Here is a 23,362-nt window from a genome sequence, read left to right as displayed (position 1 = left end):
CAGAAAGAACTAATGTCAGCAGTGAGCTTCCAGTGCGTGCAACACAAGTTCAGTTATACTCGCACCGTTTGTGCGAGAAAATAACTACTAATATAGTTTTTTTTATGAGCAAAAATAAAAACAACAGCAGTTTGGACAGATTTATAATCTTTATTGAGTTTAATCATTCATCAGCCTTTAAACTGCCAGGTGTCCAGATGATAGCCATGTCCGCTACACAGGACATTAAAGTGTCTAACATTAAAACTTCCCTCTCGTCATTTTTAAAATATACTTTCTTATAAATATAGAACTGATAGGCTATTTAAAACAGAGATTAAGGAACCCTTACTTGATATCGTCTACTTTAACCGCTCTCCTTCAGTCTAAACAATCTTAAACCACAAACCAGATAAACGTGGAAGGATTACACGCTGTGAAAAGTGCTCTATGAGGATTATATCGCAGAAAGCGAAGCCGCTGAAGCGCCGTCTGCTGACGCTGCCGGATGCGATGCCTCCCATCTCACAGCAGCAGGAAACCCACGAGGAGGAACAGGAGGGGCTTCATGAAGGCATCCATCCCCTCCATACTCAGCGGAGGAGCTCCTGGAAGTCGGTGACATTAAAATGTTTGAGACAGAGGGAATGAAGCAGAAACATCCAGCGAACGAGACGCTAATTAATTCCCTTTTAAACCGATAGAATTGTACAAACATTTGTTACAGATTAAAAGCCTCGTTTGAGCTTTTTCTGTGAATTAACTTAATTCAGTCGGACTGAAAGATTTCCGTCATCTGCCCTGCAGTTGACAGCTGTTTGGTGATGCCTCTGCTGAGGTTGGAGGAAAAGATCTTTGCCTTATATGAAGGCAAAAGTTAGACCTGAAATCAGAATACCTTAATAACTGTCTCTCAATGTCTCTTATTGTATCTCAGAAAAGGATCCCTTTTCATTGACCGTTAGTTCACAAACATATTGGCTCGACAACAACTCCTAATACTGTCTGTGCAGCTTAAAAAACAAACAAAACATCTGGACAGATTCAACCCGACTTCTTACCCGACTCTGAGGTTTTGGATTGGAAAAGAGGACCAGTTGAAGCCTTTTCAAGGGCAGACAGTTGGTCATCCTTCAGCACGGCCTTCTGCTCGCTGGTTATCATGGCGGCATTGTCGGGCCCGAGAGCCTCCAGCTGAGCGACAGAGAGTACCTGGTGGGAGATTAGTGAGGCACACTTCAGTCGGTGCGGCTTTGGAAGTAAAGGCTCTGCATTCAAGTCTGTACTGAGAACACATGTTCAATAACTGTAGAATACACAGTGTTAATCTACAGTTTGGACACACAGCAGGTGGAACAGCACAACTCACTGTCAGGTGACAGTAACTGAACACTGAAGTCACATCAGCTGTCTCATCTGTCCACCTGATGAATATAGGTGCAATATTCACTCACTCTCAGCTCTGTTTTCAGTCTTTAGCATCACTGAAGGGAAACGTCTATCTCTTTAGCTGCTAAATGCTCCTTTTTGCCCACCAGCCAGTCGCTAACTGTCATCTTATTGTGCTGTGGCTTCGTGGAGCTTCATGCTCAAAGTATTATTATGAAACAGCGGTTTGCAATTTTGGAAACCTTTTCACATTACTATGATAACCTATTGTTTTATGATTTAGCCTCTTCGAGCACGACAGAACTAACCGTACGGTTTAGCTCACAGCTGGTGCAGAAGAAGATGGACAGAGCTACTTACTGCAAAGTTTTCCGGAGGAATGCGGGAGACACAACTTCTGCTAAAAAAGGAGAAGACAGCCGGGTCTAGAGAAGCCATTTCAGTCGCACTTAACGCAGCTAAAGGGAGACACACACACAAAATAACGATTTAGCCAACACAGTTCTTTCTCTGCCAACAAACGGCTTGCAGTCCTTTTGGGGGCTACTGCTACGGGCTTCAACAAATTAGTAAGCAGAGGTGCTTCTCTCACCAACGATGCCGCCCAGGTCGGACACTCGTGCTTCGGTCCAAGCGCTGGGATTTCCAAACGCTGACACAGCAAGATTTTTGAGCTCCTGCTCAACCTTTGAGGAGCACTGAATACCATCCATTGAGCCCACAGCATCCCTGCGACACACACACACACATGACTGCGTGCAGCTGTGACACAGCAGCTGAAATATATTTGATTATGCTTTCAGAAGAATGTATGGATGGTAAATGTCAATCTAAACTTATTTAAGGCTGATGGGCCAAGTTTAACCGAATGTAAGATGATGAGTGAATACAGGAGGCAGAAAAAAGTGACAAATGACAAAAGAGTTTGGTCTGTTTGCACAAACTTGAAGGCGTCCACGTTAAGCTTGCTGATCTCGTTAGGGTTCAGACCACAGATGAACCGGTTCAGTGTTACCAGCTCTGCGGCGCCCAGCTGCTGTGCTGTCAGGTTGTCGTATTTAGCAACACTCTTCCACACCGACTCCATCTACGGAGACACGGGTCACATTATCAGCACAGCTGGGGTATCGGTCACCATTAAGTGAAGCTGTTTCTGTAATTCACCTGAGCATCTCTCCAGCCACAGTGGGCAATTCCCTCCAGGTTGTCCAGAGATATGGGGAGCTTCTCCAGGTCGGAGCTGTTGAAACCCTGAGTTATGCATCCCAACTGCACGACAACACTCTCGGTCATCTGTGACACTGGGCCAAAGGCCTACGGAAACGGACACAAATCCTCTTTCTTTAAACAGTTCAGACTCTTAAAATGGCTGGGATGCCACTTTAAGGAATGCAGTTAGATTTTCTAATGATTATTATGGTCTTATTATGAATGGAAATCCTCTACCGTATGTACTGGAAACCTCTGGGGTCAAAATACAGAAGATGGAATGTTTTTTTTTATGTACTTTAAGTTTAGCTGATTAAACACTTTCTTTGTCAATTCAACACTATAATATTCAACTCTGAGATATTTGGAGGGATATTCTTTGTGGGGCAATGGGGCACAGATCCAGTTCTTTCACTGTACCTCAACTGCTTTTTTCCTCAGCACATCCAGCTGCTCTGCACTGTAGCCAGAAATCGCCCCAAGAATTTCCACAGTAGCCAGGAAAGTGCTATTTGAAATCATGTCGAGCTGTGCCGCTCTCCAGTAGACGTTGCCCATTCCCAGTTCCTCGATCACCGACTCCGAGGGCGCCGCAGCTTCGCCTTTGTTGCCACTAGTGGCTGAAAATGGCAGAGGGAGAGAAAAAAAATCACAATAGAATCATACATAGCTGTTTCTGCACAGATTACAGCTGTAACTGAAAGGTGTCTGTTTTTCACCTGCTCTCTTTTTGCGTGCCTCCTCTGATGCTGTGGTGGTGAGATCAAAGATTTTCCTCTTCAGCGCGTCTGAAGTACGACTCAGGCGGGACCTCAGGAAAACAAGAGCATCCTTCATCCATGGCTGACAGAAACACAGAGAAGAACAACAAAGATGTGGAATGAAAGTACATTCAAAGATCGAGGCCCTCAGGAAAGCACATCCCATCTCAGTTTTGAGGGGTAAATAGGTGAACATGTGGCAAAGGACAATAAGGAAGATTATGAGCTAAGGAAGAGGGCAGATACACACTTTATTGGGTAGGGCAGATATGGCCTTCTCATCTAAAAGAAGGAGGGGACCCAGTGATTCCATAGTGTCAGGTGACCAATCGGAAGGACTCCTGCAGGCAATAAATAACAACGCATCAGACTAATCAGGCATTATTGCTGCTGTAACTCCTCCATCCACTGGGAGCTTGTCCTACCCAAAAGCCTCGCTGACCAGCTGAATTAGATCTGTCCTGTGACTTTGGGGAATGTGCTGGCAGGAAACCATGGTCTGGAGACTAAATTTGATGACATCGGGGGCCATGAGACGCAGCTTGGAGGGCTGCATCTCACACAAGAGCGATCCAAGCCTCAACACGTCGGCAGCAGTCAATCCAGTTAAATCTTCCCCCTGCAAAGGCAAAAAAAGCAGATTGTCAAATTGTTGGTCAGAATTCTTGAGTAAAAACACGGATCAGTATCAAGAAGTACATTCAGCTATCAAACAGCCCACCAGATATTTTAGAATTCTCAAATATCGATTGCAGAATTTGAATTAAATGTATTTTTGAAGGAACAGTGTTCGTGCACCAGTGTTTAAAACAGAGAATCTGTTCAGAGAAGCCAGTGTTGATGTAACACTTCGTGTCAGTTTACCCCTTCATTTGTCTGTGAATACCTTTGCAAGGCAAAGCAGAGCTCTTTGGATGAGTGCAGGGCGGGATGGGGCAAGAGGAGGCAACAAAGTCAGGTTGGCTGTTTCCATCTTGTCAATGAAGAACGGACACACAGAGTCGGGCAAATCCATCACACTCGAAGGCCTGGAATGAATTAGATTTAAAAAAAAAGTTTATATGAAATACATGATAAGAGATGAAAAGGTGACCAAAAGAACAAGCTGTTTGCTTACGGGAGGTAAAGGAGTAACGAGGAGGGAATCATATCCATTTCCTTCTCAGTGATGCTTTGGAAATAGGCACTTCGCTCTTTCTCCAAAGTCATGAAAAGCTTTCTGGCAGCACATCCAGCCTAAAAAATTATATATATTGTCACTACGTACATTTGATGCACTGTACATGTTTTATTTAAATAAAAACAGTATGTGTATACCCAGTAAATACCCACCTGGACTTTGGAGAGCCACTGTGGAGTCTCTGTTAGGGCCTGAGCCATGTCCAGTGTGCTGCTGCCAGCTACGGCGTCAATCATCTTACAAGTTATGCCCTGAAGGACTGAATGCAGCCTTCTGTCTCAGGAAATAATGTGTGGAATGTAAGCAGATGAGGCAATGACAGAAATACACATGCAGTAACTTATGGATGAAATAAGTCTGCATTTAGGGTGAATTTTGGTAAGACTTGTCCTGTTGTTTCATGACGTGCTTCTTGAGCAGAGGGCCCTAAAAAAACACAAATATCTCACCTGTACTTAAGCTGCTTTAGGTCTCGCATCTTCTTTGCCAGGTAAGCTGCCTGAGTGCGTGAGATCAAAGGAGGAAGCATGACATTGCGTTCCAGAACAAGAGTCTTGAGATATGAACTCATCCTGCTTACCTGTGTGAGACTCCAGGTTTTATTCTCCACTTCTTCTAAGGAGGTGATGTTTGCCTCGTCTAATCTGGTAAGAGAAACACTGCGAAGCAAAGGGCCGGGCAGCCTCTGCACCAGCTCTGAGGGAGACAGCTTCCCACGCAGCTGCAGGGAAACAGCTGCATTATATGTACAGTCTACCTGACAGATAATGCTGATAATGCAATTAACTTCAAAAATCCATTCTCTTCATTAACCTCTATTTACTGCTTCCCCTTGCTTACTCACCCCCTGCAGCATGGCCTTTAATTGTCCCTTCCTCATCTTCTTGGAGACGTTCCTCAGGCCTTCTGTGTCATCCAGGATTTCCTGGGCTTTCACATTCTTGAGCACACAGCTTGGCAAACCCGCTGCAACTGACTGCAGTTCCATCAACTCTTTGCCCGGCACCTCGGCGCACTAAAGAAACGGGAGTAAGTGGAGTGAGAGGTGCATCGGGAGAGGGGAAGACGGCCATCACAGAACAGTTGTCGTCTTTAGAGGCTCACCTTCTTATCGCCCAGCTGTTTCTTGACCAGCGCGTGCAGCTGGCTCCGTGTCCATTTGATGCCCGGTCCGAGACTCTTGAGAACGTCTTTGAGATTTTTTTCAGGGATTGCCAACAGTTGTTTGGGAGACAACAAAGTAACACTACTGCCCAGGTCATGCAGCGCTTGAGTGCTGTTGGAATTTGTCATCAAGCTGTTGACAAGGCGCTTCTTCAGCTTCAGTCGGGAGAAAGAAAAGAGAAATTGAGAGATAAGGAGACCACCTAGATTCAGATTCGTCACTTCCTCTATGGATGACGAAGGTTATTATATGTAAATGTAATAAAGAAGAGGTATACTTTTGACGTTAAGGGGTTGTCACAGTTTTCAAGCTGAGCGAGGAGATTCTTGCTGAGTTCAGGAGTCAGGTCTGGAGCATCATAATAACAAGCCAGTGGGCCGAGCCTGCGGAGGGTCAGAGGCAACAGCGTGGGGTATTTTATTCATCTGTGCGATGTTTTTTTTATTTGCTGCATCTCAAATAGATCATTTTAAGTCTTTCCATCCTTAAAAACTTACAATATACAACATTGTTCAACAGGGCCATTACATTTAGTTTACAAAGCACTGAGAATTAAAGTACTATCACAACAGTCTGCTCATCTGACTATTTCATTTTTGACAGTAGACAAAAAAAAAAAAACAACAGATTTATATATTTAGCAGTGATGCTAAAGTAGTGCACCAAAGTATGAATACACACTTATCCACATTCTCTGGAAACTGCTTTTCACTGAAGCACTCCTGAATTCTTTGCATAAACTTCTTGCCAAGGCTGGGCTTCATCTTGGTTGCCCTCGTCATGCCGGAGTTGAACTGAGCCGAGCGGAAAAAGTCGCACAGCTGGAAGAGAACATGAAAGGATCAACGCTTTAAAGTGTCGCCACTTGCTATTCCCAGTTTAATCCGCGCTTTAGCCTTCTTCGCAGGCCCGTATACCTTTTCTTTGGGAGAAGAATCGACATCATCTGCCGATAAAAGGGTGAGATAAGGCCCCATCATGGTGAGCGCCTCCAAATCCAGCCATTTCAGTGACTGTTTGCAGCGATCTATTGATGCTATGGAATAAAGACGGCCGTTATGACACACATTCAGATTTAACACACGCCGAACACAAGGCTTTAAGCATGCAGTATTGTTGTGTTCTTTGCAGCTCATCAAGCACTGTCACATTTTAGTTTAGAGCACGGCTGCTGTAGTAGTAAATTATGGGATTTCATTCCACGTCACGGAGACTGTGACGGATCTCTAGCACAGGTAGTCTGTGATTTACATGACTGCCTCGTTTTGACTGAAGCATATGCAAAAGAATGTGCAAATGCATCAACCACGAACTTGTAAACAGGTGAAATGTTTTGCTGAACCACAAAATGTCCCATTGTTTTGTCCGTGCTCTTTCCAAATGTTGCTCCTGTACATTCAATTGAATCGAAGACATCATTTTTCCATTTCCTTTGTGTGATCTGCAATATTCTTTCTGCTTGTATCGCTCTTTTTCCTTCTTTTTTAATCCGTCTCCATTGCTGTTAGTTCCACCTGTTTGGCCTACATTTGAGGGATTTTAAAAGATCACTTCCCCTCTTCTTTCTGTTCTTTCTTTCTGTTTCACTGAACCCTTCAGGTTCAGGGTCTGTGATCAGATCACCTTTTCAAAGCACCATGACCAAAAAAACACGAGGTCAACCTGAGGCACTGCTGTCTCCCAGTATTTGATAGTACAACAACATTTATCTGAGCATTAAACTGGGATGGGATGGGCAGGTGTTGATTTCGATATATTCGTCGTTTTTTTTTTTGTCATTTCACAAAACGGAAAAAAAGAAACTGTGAGGCAGAAGTGAAGCCTTTATAAGTAGGATCAGTCAAAGTTCAGGGTGTGGATGTAGACTAAATAAAAGACCTGAGTCAGCGTTTGGGTGTTTGCCGGGCCAGTTTCAAACTTAACCTCTTACCTGATTTTCCCTCAGGTGGGGGTCTCATTGTGCAGTTGAACTGGCTCTGGGTGATCTGCTCTTTCATCCAGTTTAGCACCTCAGATCTTTGATCATCAGTCATGGACTCGTGGACCTCCCACAGCATGTTCATCCTGGAGCCAAAGAGCAGCGTTACAGGTAAAAGTGCTGAGAGTTGGGGTTACAAAGTAGTTGCATGACGGCATTACTCACATCTTTTTCATGTTTTTGCCCTCTACTTTTGGGGGAAGCTTCATTCTTGCATAGGGTATGTCTTCCAGCACAGGCTTAGCAGCCCAGAGCAGTGAGTCATAGTCGTTTGAGTCAAAGTTCGAGTCTTCGGTCCGAGCAGTCAGTGCCGACCAAGACAAAGGGGCCACAAACGCCTTCATGTAGCACACAGATGGCTCCTGGGGGGGGGGGGGGGGGGAGACAAAACAGCAAGGATGGTGAAACTGCTACAGACCAACAGTGATTCACAACTGGATCGAAGGAGTTTTGCACTGGTGTACTGACGGAGGAGCTCCTCATCATCTTGATTATGGCTGGAAGATTGCTGCAATTCCACATCTTGTTTATGTAAGAGACAGAGGAAAAAAAGGGTTTGCAAGTCAGGTGAAGCATTTGAACAATAAAAATGAGTCCAGACTGACCAATAAGATAACCGTATAATATCAGAGATTATACTGCTGCCCATTAAAAAAACAAGCTGTTGCTTTTTTTGTCTCGTGCAGCTCGCGGTTGCAAACAGCGTGTGATGGTGTGTGGATTGGGATTGTGGGCGTGTATGCTAGCACCATTTTTTCGGAGGCATCCATGGTCTGTTGAATAACCGAGTTCCTGCTTGTGTCAACGGCGACAAAGTTCAGGATTTGAAGAAAAGTGGACAGAGGGGTGTTGGACTGGTCAGCGGTTCTGTCTCCTGCAGGCAGGTCGCTAAAAAAAGGAAATGAGAGTGGAAATAAAAGCTGGTGAGCAGGAAACCATGTAAGGCTCCAAATTCAGTGGCGCATTTATGTACTTTTACATATATTTATCAAGCACAACGTAGCCAAGTTCTGCAGCCGGAGTTGAATGATTTGCTCAGAGTCGTCTACACATTACTGATGGACCTTACTCACACTTTAGCAGCATGAAGATAATAAATCAAATCATGTTCTGTCTCTTCTTCTTTATTTCCTTATTTCATCTGTTCATGAACATTCACTCCTGCGAATCAGGCCTCCAAAACATTCCAAAAAAGTTTGGGCAATTTAAGGCAATTGATGAGGTCAAAAAGAAAAAAGATAAAGTTAGTTCAAACAGTGATGTCAGCAGGTGATTGTGACCGTGATTCTGTACAAAAGCAACGTTTTAAATGGCAAAAAAAGGGCAGAGGATGTCCAGTTTTTCAACAACTGTGCAGGAAAATCACTGAAATGTTTAGAAAGAGATTTGCGTATTTCTCCCTCAACAGTGAATGATATTGAGTGATTCAAGGACTCGGAAGAAGTTTCTGGAGTTGTGACCTCACATAAAAGGTAAGCTTTCAAATTGGACACCTGTAATCTCTGATGCCTCAGACGGCACTGCGTCAAGGGCCGATATTAACTAACAGCTGGTATACCCACACGGACAAGAGATTACTTCTCAGCCGCTACAGTGCAGAGTTACATTCATAAATGAGAGCTCAAACGCAAAAAAGACGTGTTAACCGTGTGCAGAAGGGTCGCCGACTTCTCTCTGAGGCTTCTGAGAGACAATGTAACAGTGTAAACATGTATTGTGGTCAGATCAATCAGTATTCCAGATCTTCTATGGAACAAACAGGCATGATGTGTTCAAGACCAAAGAGGAAAAGGACCATCCGGGCTGTTAATGTATCATTTACAGTCTCATTTACACTTCTTTAGAGCAGACCATGCTTTAAAAATGCAGTGCAAAGACATGGCTGCGGAAGAAAAGAGTACGGTGCCCGTCCCCAACGGGAAACGCATGAAGATTTCTGAAGGGAAAAATGCTTCAATGGCAACCTTGCACTGTCGCACACCTTCAGAAATGTTATGTGAAGGACGAATGGAATAAAACAACAACCGAAACACTTCGTTGCTCTGTGTCTTCGGTGTCAGAATTTCTTTCAGTGATGTGAGGAGAACAGCAACGTCACAAAGTGGCGACACCTCAACTGTCCCAACTTTTCTGGGGGGATTTGTTTGTCAGCCTGAAGTGCAAAAATGGGTGAAATATTGTGGGTTCACGCCATCTGCAATCAAATAAAAGTCAAACAAATGCAATTACTGCCTTTTCCCCTCCTTTTAACTATGTCATCCTTCCCATCCCACCTTTTTTAAGCTTTTAAGCGGGTTTGAAACGGACAGTCGGAAGGTTCTTACAGAAAATATGAGAGGGCAGCTGATGGATATCAGTCTGACCTCGGTCAGCTAAACAAAAAAGTAGAGAATTACCTGCTATTGAAGAAACTTTTCAGCAGCATCATCTTGGGCACGGGGTATCCTGTAACAGCAACCCCGCCACATTAATGTGTTGCACAATGAAAACCCAACAGGGCGGTCTGTTTGCAAAGCATTAGTTGGGACTCATACAATAGAAGCCTGCACTTACTCTCACATCCATGCCTCACATAGTGTATTTATTCAGTTCAATACTTTAATCAATATTTGAATATGAGCTCAAATCACACACGTACTAATCAGTTTCATACAATAAAAAGGTGAACTGAGTGTTCTCTCACCGTTGCTGTGGCATTTCATCATCTGATGAACAAAATAAATAAATCATTAGATATAAAAAGGGAAGATATTCAAAAATCTCTGCACTCTAAATAAATCTGATTTTATTCTAGAACCCTAATTACAACAAAAACATCTTACAGCTATATTTATGATTACTAATATAGTGAAATGCAATAACAGGCAGTATAGTTCCTACCAGTTTTTTGGCGATATCCTTTAAGGAAGCTTTATCTGCGGGCATCCCACCTGGAGGCTTAGCTGGGCAGACACAGTAGCATTGAGTCATTATCAATAGGCCTGGTATATGCTGTACTTTACATTGTTCAAGCCAACAAAACCACACACACACAAAGTAGAGTCAAAGCATGAAACACGTTAAGCCAGCAAGAAGAGTACATAATGCATGTGATGGTTTTGTTACTTACCAAAGGCTGCGCCGGCCACCATGAGAATAAAGACATACGTTCCTCCGTTTGGAGCCATGGTGGGGAGAGCCTGCCTGTTTGTGGAATTTGATGACATTGCATAAATTGTGGTTTAAAATCAAAACACGGGACACTTGAGTCTGACATCTTTTTTTCATGAGTTTTAATAGGTTAATGCGTCTTCTTTGAGAGACAAAAAAAGTGGTCAGTTACAGATAGTCTGTAATGGCTTTTAGTCACGGGGCTGCAGTTGTTATGGCTCCCGTCTCCATGTGAGGCTCTGCCAGCCTACTGATAAACTTCCTCCTCTGAGGTTTTGTGATCACACTTCCCCGGCAACCCTCCTTGTTGCTCATCCTGTGGGATACTTTAAAGACTTTTGAGGATAGCATGTGGTGAAAAACAGGTTTAGTCACATCCAAGAACATTCTGTTGTTTTCTCTCTTCTCCCCTCCTTTTTTTTTATATCCCTTCATCACATTTTACATGTTGGGATTTCCTTAACACCTCTCATATGTTGAAGTTTCCTGTTTGAGAAATTTGCTTGTTGGCACTTTGCCTTTTCCCACTTTGCTTCCTTTCCTGTCATTTGACTTCTCATTTGAATGCTCTAATCTATCATCAGAAAGAGGATGAAAACGACTTGAAGACATTATCACCTGATGAACGCAGTGTATTGAACTGTGAATGCTCTATTGAAAAGTAAAAAAAAAAAAAAAACATTTTTAAAGCGTAATCATTATGTTGCTGCTTATATTCTGAATTAACACGACACCTTTACTATAGTCACAATAAACACAAAAACTAGACGATATTGGTCCAGGTTTCACTACGATAACATGAAGTTTTTAAATAGGTCACAAAAGCTGAAAAAAAAGTGAAGAACTTTTCGATTTATGAATGAATCAGTTATTACTTACAGAGTTCCCGGGGAAATTGTGAGGAAAAAAAAATCTAATTTCAAAAGAAACGAGATGCAGACCAGAGCGAAAACGTGCGTCCCTCTTTTCTACCTGAATCTGTCGTCCGATGTGAGCCGGTGAGTGGTGCCCGTCCCTGACTTTAGTCAAAGTAGGTGCAGCATCACGGTTACGTTTTGTGTGCGTCAGAGGGGGGGAGAGAAAGAGAGAGAGAGAGAGAGAGATGAGAAAGACAAAGAGAGAAACAGAGGCAATAAAACAAATTTGAGGTAACCGTTTCAATTGGTAAATTCTCCGTTAGAAAACGCTTGTAATCCGTAAGATTGCGGCTCTTATTCTAATCACAATGATGCCATTGAACTCATTACTCAGATCATTTAGTGTTTTAATAGACGGCTGCTGATGAAGTATACACACAACAATCTATCACGGGCTACACGGTGGTTGGCACTGTCAGAGGGTTCCTGGTTCGATTCCCAGCTGGGGCCTTTCTGTGTGGAGTTTGCATGTTCTCCCCGTGAAGGCGTGGGTTCTCTCCGGCTTCCTCCCACCGCCCAAAAACATTTTGTTGTCCATGTGAGTGCGGATGGTTGTTTGTCTCTGTGTGGCCCTGTGATGGACTGGCGACCTGTCCAGGGTGCACCTCGCCTCTCGACTAAAAGCTCCCCTCACGTTCTTCCCGGAAAAAACCAAGTGAAGTCAATGAAACGAGCCCACACGAGGTCCATGGGACACAATGAAGTCTTCAACCGCTCCCTTTAAAATCAAATGTGGGATGTGACAAACAGCACGGTGTAAAACTGATGGAACGTCCACCTCTCTTTACATTTAAACACATTTATTAGGCACAGCCTTTTGAGTCAGACTGAAAGCAATCTGATTATGAAGAAAATACTAAATACACAATGGCGACTTTGTTATAGGAGCGTCCATACGTGTGCTGATCTGAGCAGAGACAGACACGACGGAGAAGTTGCTGCAGGTTTCACTCCACGTCGCTGCTTCCTTCCAATGTGGGGCCAGGGGGAGGGTTAAGGTTTGTGAAGTGATCTGAAAAGGATCATTGACACTTGTTAGCGTGTGAGCTTGTACTTGTGTGTGTGTTTGTTTAGATTACTTCCTAACTGGATCTCCATTAGTTATCACCTTTCTACCCAGTTTTCTTTGTTGTAAAGTTAAGGACTTATCTCGATTTCTATCTGTAAATGACTTGGTTTTAAGTTAGGGTTGGAATCAGCTCCAGGTGAGGGTAAGTGTTGTTGTTAGGAATACAGTGTGTTGGTGAAGGTCAGGGCAAAGGGGTAGAGAGCATGTTAAATAGAGGTGTGTGTGTGTGTGTGTCGGTCTGTAAACAACTCACCTGCTGCAAACTCACGAATGTCAGTCGGCCTTTTGAGAAGCACATCTCTGTGGGAGGGGAGGTAAAATGAATGACCAGAGCAGCTATACAAATACAGTACGGTTAATGGTTTGGCAAATAAATATGGGGAAATGTTAGGTCTCTTTCATTTTTCTAAGAAATTTAAAAAAGTAAAGCAGCAATTATTTATCCACCTGGAGCAGGTGCCTCCCAGATAGTTTTAAAGCTTTATTTGGCTTTAATTCCCACATGTACAAACGTGTAATTATTCAGGCCATTTTGTTTCCGATCAGCTCGTGTTTTTATTTCAACATGTTGCATTTTGCCACAGCTGTAGCCTGCATACAGCGAGATCCACTCCGATCATTCAACACTATTTAACATACCTGACATTTAACAGCTCTGACTCAAAACCGATGTCAGTTATGTCGTGTCGCGAAAGCCTAGTTGCTAAGATGTGTTAGTACATTTAAATTACATTTGTACTGTCTTTTAAAAGAGTATAACACCATCGTAAAGTTTACCAAGGGGCATGTTAGTTGCACTCTGTGTGGGAGGCAATTAAAATGAGCAAACCTTAAAAAGTCGCTTATCATTTCCTCTACTTCAGGGTGGGATCGCAGATATCTCTCGTTGTCGATTCTAGTCTTGATCTGAGAGCCAAAACGAAACGCAACTTATAGCTTTCAATTCAAGCCACAGTTTTTGACAAGCTAACAGCTAGTTGTTTTTCTTTTTTTTCTTTTTTTTTTAGCAGCGTGTTGAAATGTATACGACGTTACCTTAAACTGTCGTAGCTTCTGCTGCTGCTCATCACTTAATTTGCCGGAGTCTAGTTTCGTCAAAGTGTCTTTTCCAGCCATCACTTCTTTGTTATTGTCTCCCTCTGTGCAGTGCCCACTCTGCAGGGCCAGTTTAACTGAACGTGCGCGACCGTTTGACCACCTGTTTTCGACACAGCAGTCTGGGGAATAACTGTTGCTGTGGAAACGGGTGTCGCTAACGGCTGTGCCCGCGAGGTGGCAGCAAAGTCCGAGAAGAAACGTTCACGAAACCTTTTTCTTCTTCTTTTTAGGGTTTTACAACAGGGTGCATCCTAAAGTCTACTGACATCTCCTGGAGTTACGTTTCTCCACTACCCACTGGGTGTGAGCCTCTTGGTCAGTCCTGTTCTCATTTAGCCTCCAACAGAGCTCCATTAGCGCCGTCTACTGCGAACACATTTGTGAAAACTCTTGCTCTCTTCAGCATTCTCCCATCATGTCCTTCCTCTTAGTCTGTGGCTCTGCAGTTTATTAGAACATTTTCCACAGAAGCTCGAGACAGTATCACCAAAAAATCAGCTGAAACTTTACCAATATTCCTGCGTGGGCTTTTAAAATGAATGTTCCCTATTCATAACCGTACAGTAATTGTTTGCTCCTTTCTACCTAAACCTTTTAGCATTTAGCCTGCTTTGAAACGTTCGCAAATTTGTAGTCTGCGTGACTGTTTAAAATAACATCTTCTGCAAGACAATAAGTACACCTTTAGTGATATGTGAATGGTATGTTTTATTCAAATACATTTCTTTCTGACACAGAAGTTTAAGGCACAGAAATTAGATTTTAAAAATTCTCAAAAATGAACTTTTTTAATGCAAAGCCCTTTTCAGGATAGAGCCTTGTGAAGCCCAAAACAGTGTGCTTTAAAAGTAAAAAAAAAACAACAACTCAGAAACTTAAAAAGTCCATGAACCCATTCTAAAAGACAGCTAAATAAAGGGACTTTCCACATGCCTTTGACAAAAGCTTGCCAAATATTTTCAAAACCTGAAAACTGAATGTGACATGACATATTTACCAACCTAAGGGTTTACTTATAGTCTCCAGTTGATAGCACATATCAGTTTAGCACAGATGAAGGACAGAGAAGCAGTAAGGCTACTCTTGAAGAGGTACCACAGTAAGCGCCACATTTTATAGTAAAATCAGGCAGGAGACAGAGTTACAGAAATGAATATACAGGCTGTACAAGCTGGTCCTGAGTTTGCCTTCAGGACACTTGAAGTCTTTTTTCTTGTCACCTGTAACACAGGCTCTAAAGTGCAAAACAACACAAAGCAGTTGATTTTTCTGGCTTTCTGCACATTCACAACTCCCCTTGCAGGAAGAAATAACTTGTGTTGCTGAAGTGCAAGGCCTCTCTGCTGTCCACTGCAGTTTGTCCTTCCTCATTTCCTTTCATCTCTTGTGTGTCACTTGGAGGGCAATCTTTGTGCAGCTGGGGGGCAAAAGTCATTAGGGCTTCCCCTTCTGGGGCCAATGGAGCAGAGGGCGGAGATGGAGACACGTCACCGCTCTTAGTGATGACATTAAGACAGTGGAGTTTAGACATTACTCTGTGCCTGTGTCTGAAACGAAGAAGGAGAAGACAAAGACGCTGAGTAAATTGCTGGTAGTGGCATGAAATTTAAGATGGAAATATAATCACTGGCTATTTTAATTCATGTTGCACTGGTCATACTCTTTAAATATCAAAATCAAAACCAAGTGCACATCTCAGTACCTGAAAATGTAGACAGCCAAAATGACTGAGAGGAAGGCAAAAAGAACAGGGATCCATAGAAGATGCTTAAATGAACATTTCGAGGAGTCTGGTTGACTTGTGGGACCTGTGCCAAAAAGAGGGGGGGATAGAGAAACACTTATGGACTCACGCAAATATATGTTTGGGTGTAACTGAATATCTACATAAGTAAGTGTGTGTGTGATAGGTGTGGGGAACCATGTCTCCTGTGTCTTTTTTGTCGTTGTTGAGTCTCTGTTATTATAATACCACGACTTCCTGTTAAAACCCAGTGGGGGGCAGAGGGGATTTTCTTCACGAACAAAACTGAAGAGTTCTCCCGCTTGCTTTGCCTCTTCATCACACACATAATTTCACCATGACACTTTACTTTCTGCTGGTCATCTTACCATCGGAGTAGTTATCTGCCAAGCCAGAACCTATCTCCTCCAGGTTATTCCAGTCAGGCTGTAAGTTAAAGAGAATAATACGACAGAAAGTGTAAGGTTGAATATGAGTCAGAGCATAAATGATGACTGATTGACAGTTAAAAAGTCTTACTGGTGGCGTCCGATCATCAGTCTCTGGAGCTTTAAAATAGAAGAGAGAAATCCACATTTACATCTTATCAAGTACAAAGACTTAAAGGGTGATCAAACAGTAATCAGAAAATATACACAATATCATGTTTTTTAAGCCCTGTGACTTTTTTAAATATCCAGACAGTGAAAAAGAGATTAACTTGCACTTTAAATTTTACATGAAGGTGTTTTTTTAATTTTCTTTAACATTTGTAATAGTATTACACATTTAAAGGCACAGTTCTCGACGCTAAAGTAGATTACACAGCATCATTAAATCATTACTTCAGTATGAGCCAGAGAAGCTGCCACATACTCTCTGTGGCCTGTCTCTGCTTGTATTTCAGGAGCAGACAGTAGAGAAGTGACAGGAAATGAGAAAATAAAAGGGACAATGTGGAACTTCAGCTCAAACAGAGGAAGTCGTGATTGCTGGTAATACTCAACATTTGAAATGGCCGAAACTACTGAATGCTCTATGCCTCTCTCGTGTCTGTGTAGCAAATGCGAAGCTAGATGTGAAGGCATCTATGTCAGCTTACTATATACAGTAAAGCTAACATGGCAAAAATCTCTATTCTGTTTCTGTGCAGCCACCTAAAACCTCTGATTTACCTAGAAAAATAACAGAAGACGGGGTTTTGCTTTCATCTTTAAAGGTGTGAGACCACGAGTCACTTTCGTTTTTTTATGAATATTATGCTTGGCAACCAAGATCAGGAGATAAGGAGGAACTTGTGTTCACGCTACTCAATACATGCTGCACACATTTATTAAAAAGGGGAAGAGAAACAGGATGAGATCAAAGTTACAGGATATTTATGGGCAGAGCTTCTTGGGAACATCCAGTTATAAGGAAGGAAACAAGAGCCATGCATACCCAGGTCATAATGGCTACTTTTATCTCTGTCCAAGGTGGATCATGTATCAAAGAGGTTAAGAAGCTAGGATTCACAGGCCCACTTTATTACTGACAGGACCACCTGAATGACTCTAAAAACAGGGGGCACTTTCTCTGGCCATTGAGGAGGGATAAATATGTCAGCCACAGATATGTGAGCTTTACTGGCCCTTTTTGACACGTGTGTGCATGTGTGAATTTACCAGTCCAAGACCTGACATAGACAGGTTGAGTCCACTCGCTCCAATGACCATCATATTCTTCTTTGGTTCTGAGCTGAATCAGGTACTCGGTACCAGGTAGAGCATCAGTTATAGTGTATGAGCGGGAGCGTTTAATCACATTTACCTATATGGACATAAGCAGAGGAAAAAAAAAACAATGTCCATTTACTGAAACAGCAGATGGTTTTGTTGTGTCAGGCGAGAGTCATCAGTCATCAATGACTGCTTGTCCAATAGTCTTACACACCTGCTCGATTGAAGACATTAAGGGCCTGTATTTGAGCTCATAAATAATGTCATAGAAGTTGTCTTCCGGCTTCCAGGATATTGGTACATTCCAGGTGACCCTTAACCTCCTCTGCTGTCCCTCCTCCTTATGGACTGACACGTTTGATGGGGGGTCGGGCTTCACTGAAGAAGCAGGGAGGAACACAGCGAGTGCAGCTTCGGTTTAGATGAAGACAGAACTCACTTTGAGCTGGACAGATGTGCAATGAGACACACACTTACAAATGTTTAGAGGTGTAAAATACACCAGGGAGCTGGTGGCATTGCCTAGGATGCTTGTGACACACAGGAAGGCCACATGAATGACTCGAAGCTCGTCCTCATTGTGGTCCAGAGCACACCAACAGCGGGAGCGCTGAGATGAGTATGAGCATTTAATTTGTTGGAACTGCTTCGTGTGGCTGAGAGAGGAGAGATGAAAAACAGAGACAAGAAACAGATGAACTACAGCACTCAGACAAGAATAAATATAGGCCACGAAGATTGCGGCACTTCTGTTTTATCAAGTGCGACATGGTGTTATTGTGGTAAGCACTTCACGTCACATCATAAAGGTTCCTTTCTTTGAGTCTTGTTGTTTTTACATTTTCCAGCATTCAGTCCAGAAATATACAGGTTAGGTTACGTGGTAACTATAAATTGGCCACAGTTTTACATGTTATGTTGTGTTATGTTTAGGGCTGGGACTCGATAAAAAAAATCAATCTAATTAATAAGAGGCTTTGTAATTAATTAATCGAAATGAATCGCATTTGAATCGCATATAAATATTTGACCTGAGAACAGTGAGAAGCAATTTTTTTCACGTGGATTTTAGTATCCCATTGAATAATGACTGAATACATAAGCTTAAGCAACAAAACATTGTTTATTTTTTTTCAAGGTGGTGCTTAACCAACCGTGTTCTTATCGACGCTTCCATCCATCCGTCCGTTTAAAAAAAATAAATTAAAAAATTATGCCTTTTAATGGACAGGACAGATAAAAAAGAGACAGAAAGCAGAGAGAAGGGGAATGACACACAGTAAAAGGCTGTCCGATGCGGGATTCGAACCGTGACCGACTGCAGCGAGGACTGTAGCCTCTATACACAGGCGCCTACTACTACAACCTACTACTACAACCTACTAAACAAAATTTCCCATCCACGGGGCCAACCAAAGCGATCTCATCAGCTTCTTCGTTCATGTTTGAATATTGTTCACTGTGGTTTGTTGTTGTCTGAAGTCATGAATGTTAGTTAGTGCTCCAGTATAATCGGTATGCCTGAAACTCATCCAGTGAGAAAGGTTCTGTGGTGCGACTAAAATGCGTTCATTTTTTTAACGCGTTCATTTTTGTGTAATTACTCAATCTTAATTAACACGTTAAAGTCCCGGCCCTAGTTATGTTATGTTGTCTTGTCTTGTCTTATGTTATGTTATCTTTTTTCTTTGGCATAAACTGAGACTTGACCTTCTTTCATTCAACATTTGACTTTTGTTTTTCCAACTTTTGACATATTTAAAATGCCTAATTCTAGCCGCGACCTTCTAATTTTAATTTTAAAACTTTAAAAATGCTGGCAATCATTAAATAACATCATTATTATTATTATCTATATCAGTATTGCTTATCACATATCTTTCAAACTTTGAATAAGTTGTATAAAATGTAAAAATAAATAAAAACAGGATGAAATAATTAGCAACTCCTATATTTGATGGAAAACAGAAGTTTTAAATATTAAGACTGAAAATTCAAACATGTATTATTGAAAAGTATGCATCTTTGAATTTGAAGCCAGTGACATGTGTTGCGACACCTCTTCTTTAAAGAACATCAGAAGTTTTTGGGAAATGAGGGCACCAGTTTCTGTCATCTGGTAGTAAAGCGATTTCCCAATCTTGTTTGACATACAACAGTATCTACGCTGAGTCTCCTTTGCTGTATTTTCACTTTTAAAGTCCCTCAAATGCTTTGAAAAAGCGACAAGTCTGAACGGCAGATGGGCCTGTTTGGCAACAGATACATTATTCCGTATTACTGATGCTTTCACATACATGCAAGTTACCCATGTCAGGTGCACTAACGCCCCCCCATTACATCATGAACGCAGGCGTTTTAACTGTGCGCTGAAAACAAGTCAGATGGATTCCATATCCATGATTTTTAGCAGTTTTCCTGAGTTTTACAGAATCAGGTCAGATTTGAATACACACAAACCCATAAACAACAAAAAAACAACAAGTAGTCAATACAGGTTTTTAACATTGTCCTCAGTGTAAATCTTTTATGACATTAAAACTGCTGTGAAGGAACAGTTTGTCCATGCAGTATCTCCCACTCGCAGACTAATTCTCATTCCCCCACATGGTATGAATATGGTTTATATAAGTAAGTATTTGAATACATCTTGAATAAAGTCCATTTTGCGGATGTCATGTATTTTGTATCCTTACCTTTTACTCAGTAAGAGGTAACAGTTGGGCGGCTTGGTGATGGGCTTCTGAGGGATCCATTCACAGCGAATCCTACTGCTTGGTGACTTTTTGTAGCAGAACAGAGTGGGACTCTCAGGAGGATCTATTAGAAAAGAAGACGTGCAGAGGCACAACATTATTCATTTTTCATTCAAATACTCTTAAATTAGTTAACAACGCTAACCATCATTAACGGCAGTAATCCCACCCTGGCTGTCTCTTCTATAGTGAGATTAAGTAGAAAATTGCCTTCGGATGAACTCAATAGCCATTGCGGCACTAAGTATGTTGCAGAAGTTTTAAAAGTCCTGTTCTTCCCTTTTAGTTGTTTTCACTGATTGATTTGTGTGCACAGACTGTGAATGACTTACATCCTGTTTTACAACTTACATCTTTGATTTAAATGACTTGTAACATAGATGATTTGTTTTATTTTCAAAATAAAGCTAAACTCAGTAGTGGCCTGTATGTAACTTCACTTGTGCTGTAACTTACCTACAACGACAACTTTGACACCAAATGTTTCTCTGTCTCCGTGATGGCAGGTGTATTTGCCAGCGTCCGTCAAACTTATTGAGACCAGAGACAGGGCAGCCACTCCCTTTATATATGTGATCTTTCCCCTATCTATGTCTCCTTTGCCCAACAGCTGCTTGTTCCACTTCCACTGAGGCCTCAACTGAATGCCTCTTGTTACCCTGATGCCTTCCTCATCTTGATTATCACCCTCAGTATCTATCTCGTCATCCTCCCAGTCAGATGCATCCTCTGGTGTTCTGCCTGTGGTTGTTGGCTGGATTGAAGGTGAAGTTGTGTATCCTGTGTCTGTATATCGGAGGTTTTCCCCCGGCGCAGTGCTAACGCCTGCCTCAGCAGTAGGAGAGAGGTGTTCCTCATTCACCGTGTTCTGAATAGAAGTTTTATCGCTTTTACTTGAGACTGCATTGTTACTTGTGACTTTGCGAGTGGTTGGAGTTCCAACAACAGAGGTTGTTCTTCTGTCGGTGTTTGGGCCATTTTTGGCCGAGGTGACCTCCATACCGTTCACCTTCACATGGCCGCTGCAGGTCAGAACCAGCCTATTTCCCGGAGATAAAACCAGGACACCAGGTGGAGGGTCTGCACAGAAATACAAACAAACATTTGTAGGACTCTTGCTGTCCTTGCTTGTGCAAGTTTGAATTTGCATTAGTCGATGATGGTTTCTGTTCTTTTGGCTTGAGTATTGGTCACAGTTCACTACGCACAGCAGACATAGGATGCAACGTTGCATAACCAAAATTACCAACTCCTTTCAAACTTCCTCTTTTAATAGGTCTCTCGCCCTCACAGTTTCTTCTCATTCCTAAATCATACCCTCTATGTATCATCTCTCCCTAATTTACATTTCTCATAGCCCCACTAAATTTGTGCTATTTTCATTTGATCAACTATTGATTATGTAATTACATTTTACACAAACCTGGAGCAATTAAAACACCAGGGAATTATCATTTGAAATGTGTCTAATTCTTCCTCTTCTTTTTTTTTTGTTGCTCTTTGCTATTTAATTGTTACACTGAAAATAGATTCTGCAGCTGAAAGAGGGCAGAACTAAACATGTGCTACAGTATACTGACTTAATAATTAAAGTCAAGGATTTTGACCCATAGTAATGATAATAATAATAATAATAATAATAATAATAATAATAATAATAATAATAATAATAATAATAATAATAATAATAATAATAAACAACATCTAATGGTAATGAAACATTAACCTGAGTCTCGTGCAAAAAAAAAGAAAAAAGAAAAAACTTTTTCTGGCTGAAAATAATGGAAAAATAAAATCTACATCAAATAAAAATAAAGATAACGAAAGATAAAGCTGGTCCTTTAATTACGTGCTCTGGTTAAAGTTGAGCGACAGAGAATGTAAATACACATTCATTTTCATTTTTAAATGAACCATCAGGAATCATAAAACTAAAAAACAAAGAATATTTGAGGGGTGCTCTGCACACAAATAAAATAAGAGGCAGACTCATGGCGCTTCAGTTGTATCTATACAAGACTGCTGGTTTTCTGTAAAAGCCATTTGAATACCAATAAATAAATAAAGTAATTTTGTCATCTATAAATCTGACTTACAACTTAAAAAAAAAAAAGAAGCTTGAATTAAGTTACCAAGCCGGTTTTTTTTAATTTTTTTATGACAAATGTCTTTTTTTTCCATTTGGACTCATGCTGAAAGCTCACCTTTTCTGGGACAGGCTCCGTCGAAAATGCAGCGAACAGACGAGACGCACAGAGCACACAGCAAAATGAGAAATCCACTCATTTCTGTCAAAAAAACTCTCTTTGTCGACCCCGCAAACCATCACTCACAAAACAGCAACAGCTGCAGTTTTGTCGTCTCCCGTCGAACTTTTTTTTTTTTTAACCACGTTGAAAGCCGACCAAGCAACTGGTCGCGTTCCACACCAGACCGGATAGTTTATGCGGAGTTCCTGCAGCAGCGTCCTGTCCGTAAGACCCGTTATTGTGAAATCCCAGAGCTCTTCCCCTTGTTCAGCGCCGTTACACAGAGGAAATCCTCCTCAGCATCAAAATAAAACCTCCATGTAAGCTGAAAGCAGCTTTTAGCATCACGTATATGATACACATGTGTGTATGTGTGCTGGCTGTAGCTTTGAAAAAAGGTTATTGTAATGAAAGGTTATTGTAATTCAAAAAAAAAAAAAAGAATCCGGTTCAAAACCCCGTTTTGTCTGATAAAGTGATGATGCACTGTGTTATATAGAACTGAAAAAGACGACTGATTTGTTTTTGTGGTTAACTTTAAGAGTTCTGTCTCACTTTCACATCTTCAGTTGAACCTTCAGCTTGAAATTGGATCCGCACAGACACAGTGTGGAGCTCTCACGAGCAAGAGAGATGGCTTTTTTATTCACCGCCGTGAGTCAGCTTCACCAAGAGCTGAAAGCAGGGAGAAGAAATGCCCCCCCCAAAAACAAACAAAAAAAAACTGTACAGTGCATTCATTTCCAAAAGGTGTTGCAGTACAAGCAGATCAGCATGGGAGATGTTTGAGGGCAGGTTCATACTGTCCTTCTGGCTCCCGCTCTTAATGATTATCAAGCCTGAAATGGGCCTGTGTTCGATAAGATGATTTACATGAAAAGATGCACCTTGATTGATGGAACAGCGTCCAGAACGAGGGCCAAAAGTTTTGACATTATGAAGGCATTTTCCACAAACACCAAGTAAATACTCTTCAAATAGTGTGTGTTTACAGGACGAATCAGTGCGGCGGTTCACTCAC

The 23,362-nt window shown here is 41.8% G+C and overlaps 3 protein-coding genes across 3 annotated transcripts; all 3 read right to left on the bottom strand.

Annotated features, from left to right (window-relative positions):
- Window positions 1–130: 130 nt before the first annotated feature.
- otoa (otoancorin) lies at window positions 131–11,434 on the bottom strand. Its single transcript, XM_072394269.1, has 28 exons — window positions 10,771–11,434; window positions 10,542–10,603; window positions 10,345–10,366; window positions 10,058–10,106; window positions 8,411–8,549; window positions 8,130–8,183; window positions 7,827–8,023; window positions 7,614–7,747; window positions 6,601–6,719; window positions 6,365–6,504; window positions 5,961–6,066; window positions 5,623–5,838; window positions 5,363–5,533; window positions 5,099–5,239; window positions 4,968–5,017; window positions 4,671–4,791; window positions 4,456–4,574; window positions 4,225–4,366; window positions 3,764–3,957; window positions 3,589–3,679; window positions 3,297–3,420; window positions 2,998–3,197; window positions 2,533–2,682; window positions 2,313–2,455; window positions 1,961–2,097; window positions 1,729–1,826; window positions 1,041–1,191; window positions 131–587 (listed from the first exon to the last, which is right to left on the bottom strand). Exons 1-28 carry the CDS (start codon window positions 10,865–10,867, stop codon window positions 505–507), a joined length of 3,450 nt encoding a protein of 1,149 aa, XP_072250370.1. The 5' UTR covers window positions 10,868–11,434; the 3' UTR covers window positions 131–504.
- A 616-nt stretch (window positions 11,435–12,050) lies between these two features.
- LOC140316433 (RIIa domain-containing protein 1) lies at window positions 12,051–14,004 on the bottom strand. The gene is made up of 4 exons (XM_072394267.1): window positions 13,833–14,004; window positions 13,627–13,703; window positions 13,051–13,097; window positions 12,051–12,740 (listed from the first exon to the last, which is right to left on the bottom strand). Exons 1-4 carry the CDS (start codon window positions 13,911–13,913, stop codon window positions 12,676–12,678), a joined length of 270 nt encoding a protein of 89 aa, XP_072250368.1. The 5' UTR covers window positions 13,914–14,004; the 3' UTR covers window positions 12,051–12,675.
- Window positions 14,005–14,589: 585 nt separating this feature from the next.
- On the bottom strand, window positions 14,590–22,541 carry il6r (interleukin 6 receptor). Its single transcript, XM_072394257.1, has 10 exons — window positions 22,297–22,541; window positions 20,549–21,172; window positions 20,033–20,156; window positions 17,814–17,992; window positions 17,551–17,714; window positions 17,283–17,427; window positions 16,159–16,187; window positions 16,008–16,065; window positions 15,598–15,703; window positions 14,590–15,442 (listed from the first exon to the last, which is right to left on the bottom strand). The coding sequence occupies exons 1-10, from the start codon at window positions 22,376–22,378 to the stop codon at window positions 15,181–15,183; spliced, it is 1,773 nt and encodes a 590-aa protein (XP_072250358.1). The 5' UTR covers window positions 22,379–22,541; the 3' UTR covers window positions 14,590–15,180.
- Window positions 22,542–23,362: the final 821 nt, after the last annotated feature.

This window comes from Leuresthes tenuis, unplaced genomic scaffold (assembly GCF_036924035.1).
Source record: "Leuresthes tenuis unplaced genomic scaffold, fLeuTen1.0.hap1 SCAF_10, whole genome shotgun sequence".
Classification (NCBI taxonomy): Eukaryota; Metazoa; Chordata; class Actinopteri; order Atheriniformes; family Atherinopsidae; genus Leuresthes; species Leuresthes tenuis.
The sequence above is the reverse complement of the archived record's forward strand: the minus strand, read 5'-3'. Positions and strand labels throughout refer to the sequence as shown.

What these genes read in the sequence shown, in the direction of transcription:
- otoa (XM_072394269.1), bottom strand. Translation starts at nt 10,867, where the DNA reads ATGTCATCAAATTCCACAAACAGGCAGGCTCTCCCCACCATGGCTCCA. An exon ending in AAAAGTTTCTTCAATAGCAG is followed by an intron (nt 8,550 to 10,057) that starts GTAATTCTCTAC and finishes TCCTTTTTTTAG; the next exon opens with CGACCTGCCTGCAGGAGACA. An exon ending in AACAGCTGGGCGATAAGAAG is followed by an intron (nt 5,534 to 5,622) that starts GTGAGCCTCTAA and finishes CCGTTTCTTTAG; the next exon opens with TGCGCCGAGGTGCCGGGCAA.
- LOC140316433 (XM_072394267.1), bottom strand. Translation starts at nt 13,913, where the DNA reads ATGGCTGGAAAAGACACTTTGACGAAACTAGACTCCGGCAAATTAAGT. An exon ending in ATGATAAGCGACTTTTTAAG is followed by an intron (nt 13,098 to 13,626) that starts GTTTGCTCATTT and finishes CCCCTCCCACAG; the next exon opens with AGATGTGCTTCTCAAAAGGC. An exon ending in CATTCGTGAGTTTGCAGCAG is followed by an intron (nt 12,741 to 13,050) that starts GTGAGTTGTTTA and finishes GATCCTTTTCAG; the next exon opens with ATCACTTCACAAACCTTAAC.
- il6r (XM_072394257.1), bottom strand. Translation starts at nt 22,378, where the DNA reads ATGAGTGGATTTCTCATTTTGCTGTGTGCTCTGTGCGTCTCGTCTGTT. An exon ending in TGTCAAAGTTGTCGTTGTAG is followed by an intron (nt 20,157 to 20,548) that starts GTAAGTTACAGC and finishes CTTTTCTAATAG; the next exon opens with ATCCTCCTGAGAGTCCCACT. An exon ending in TTGGCTGTCTACATTTTCAG is followed by an intron (nt 15,443 to 15,597) that starts GTACTGAGATGT and finishes TCTTCGTTTCAG; the next exon opens with ACACAGGCACAGAGTAATGT.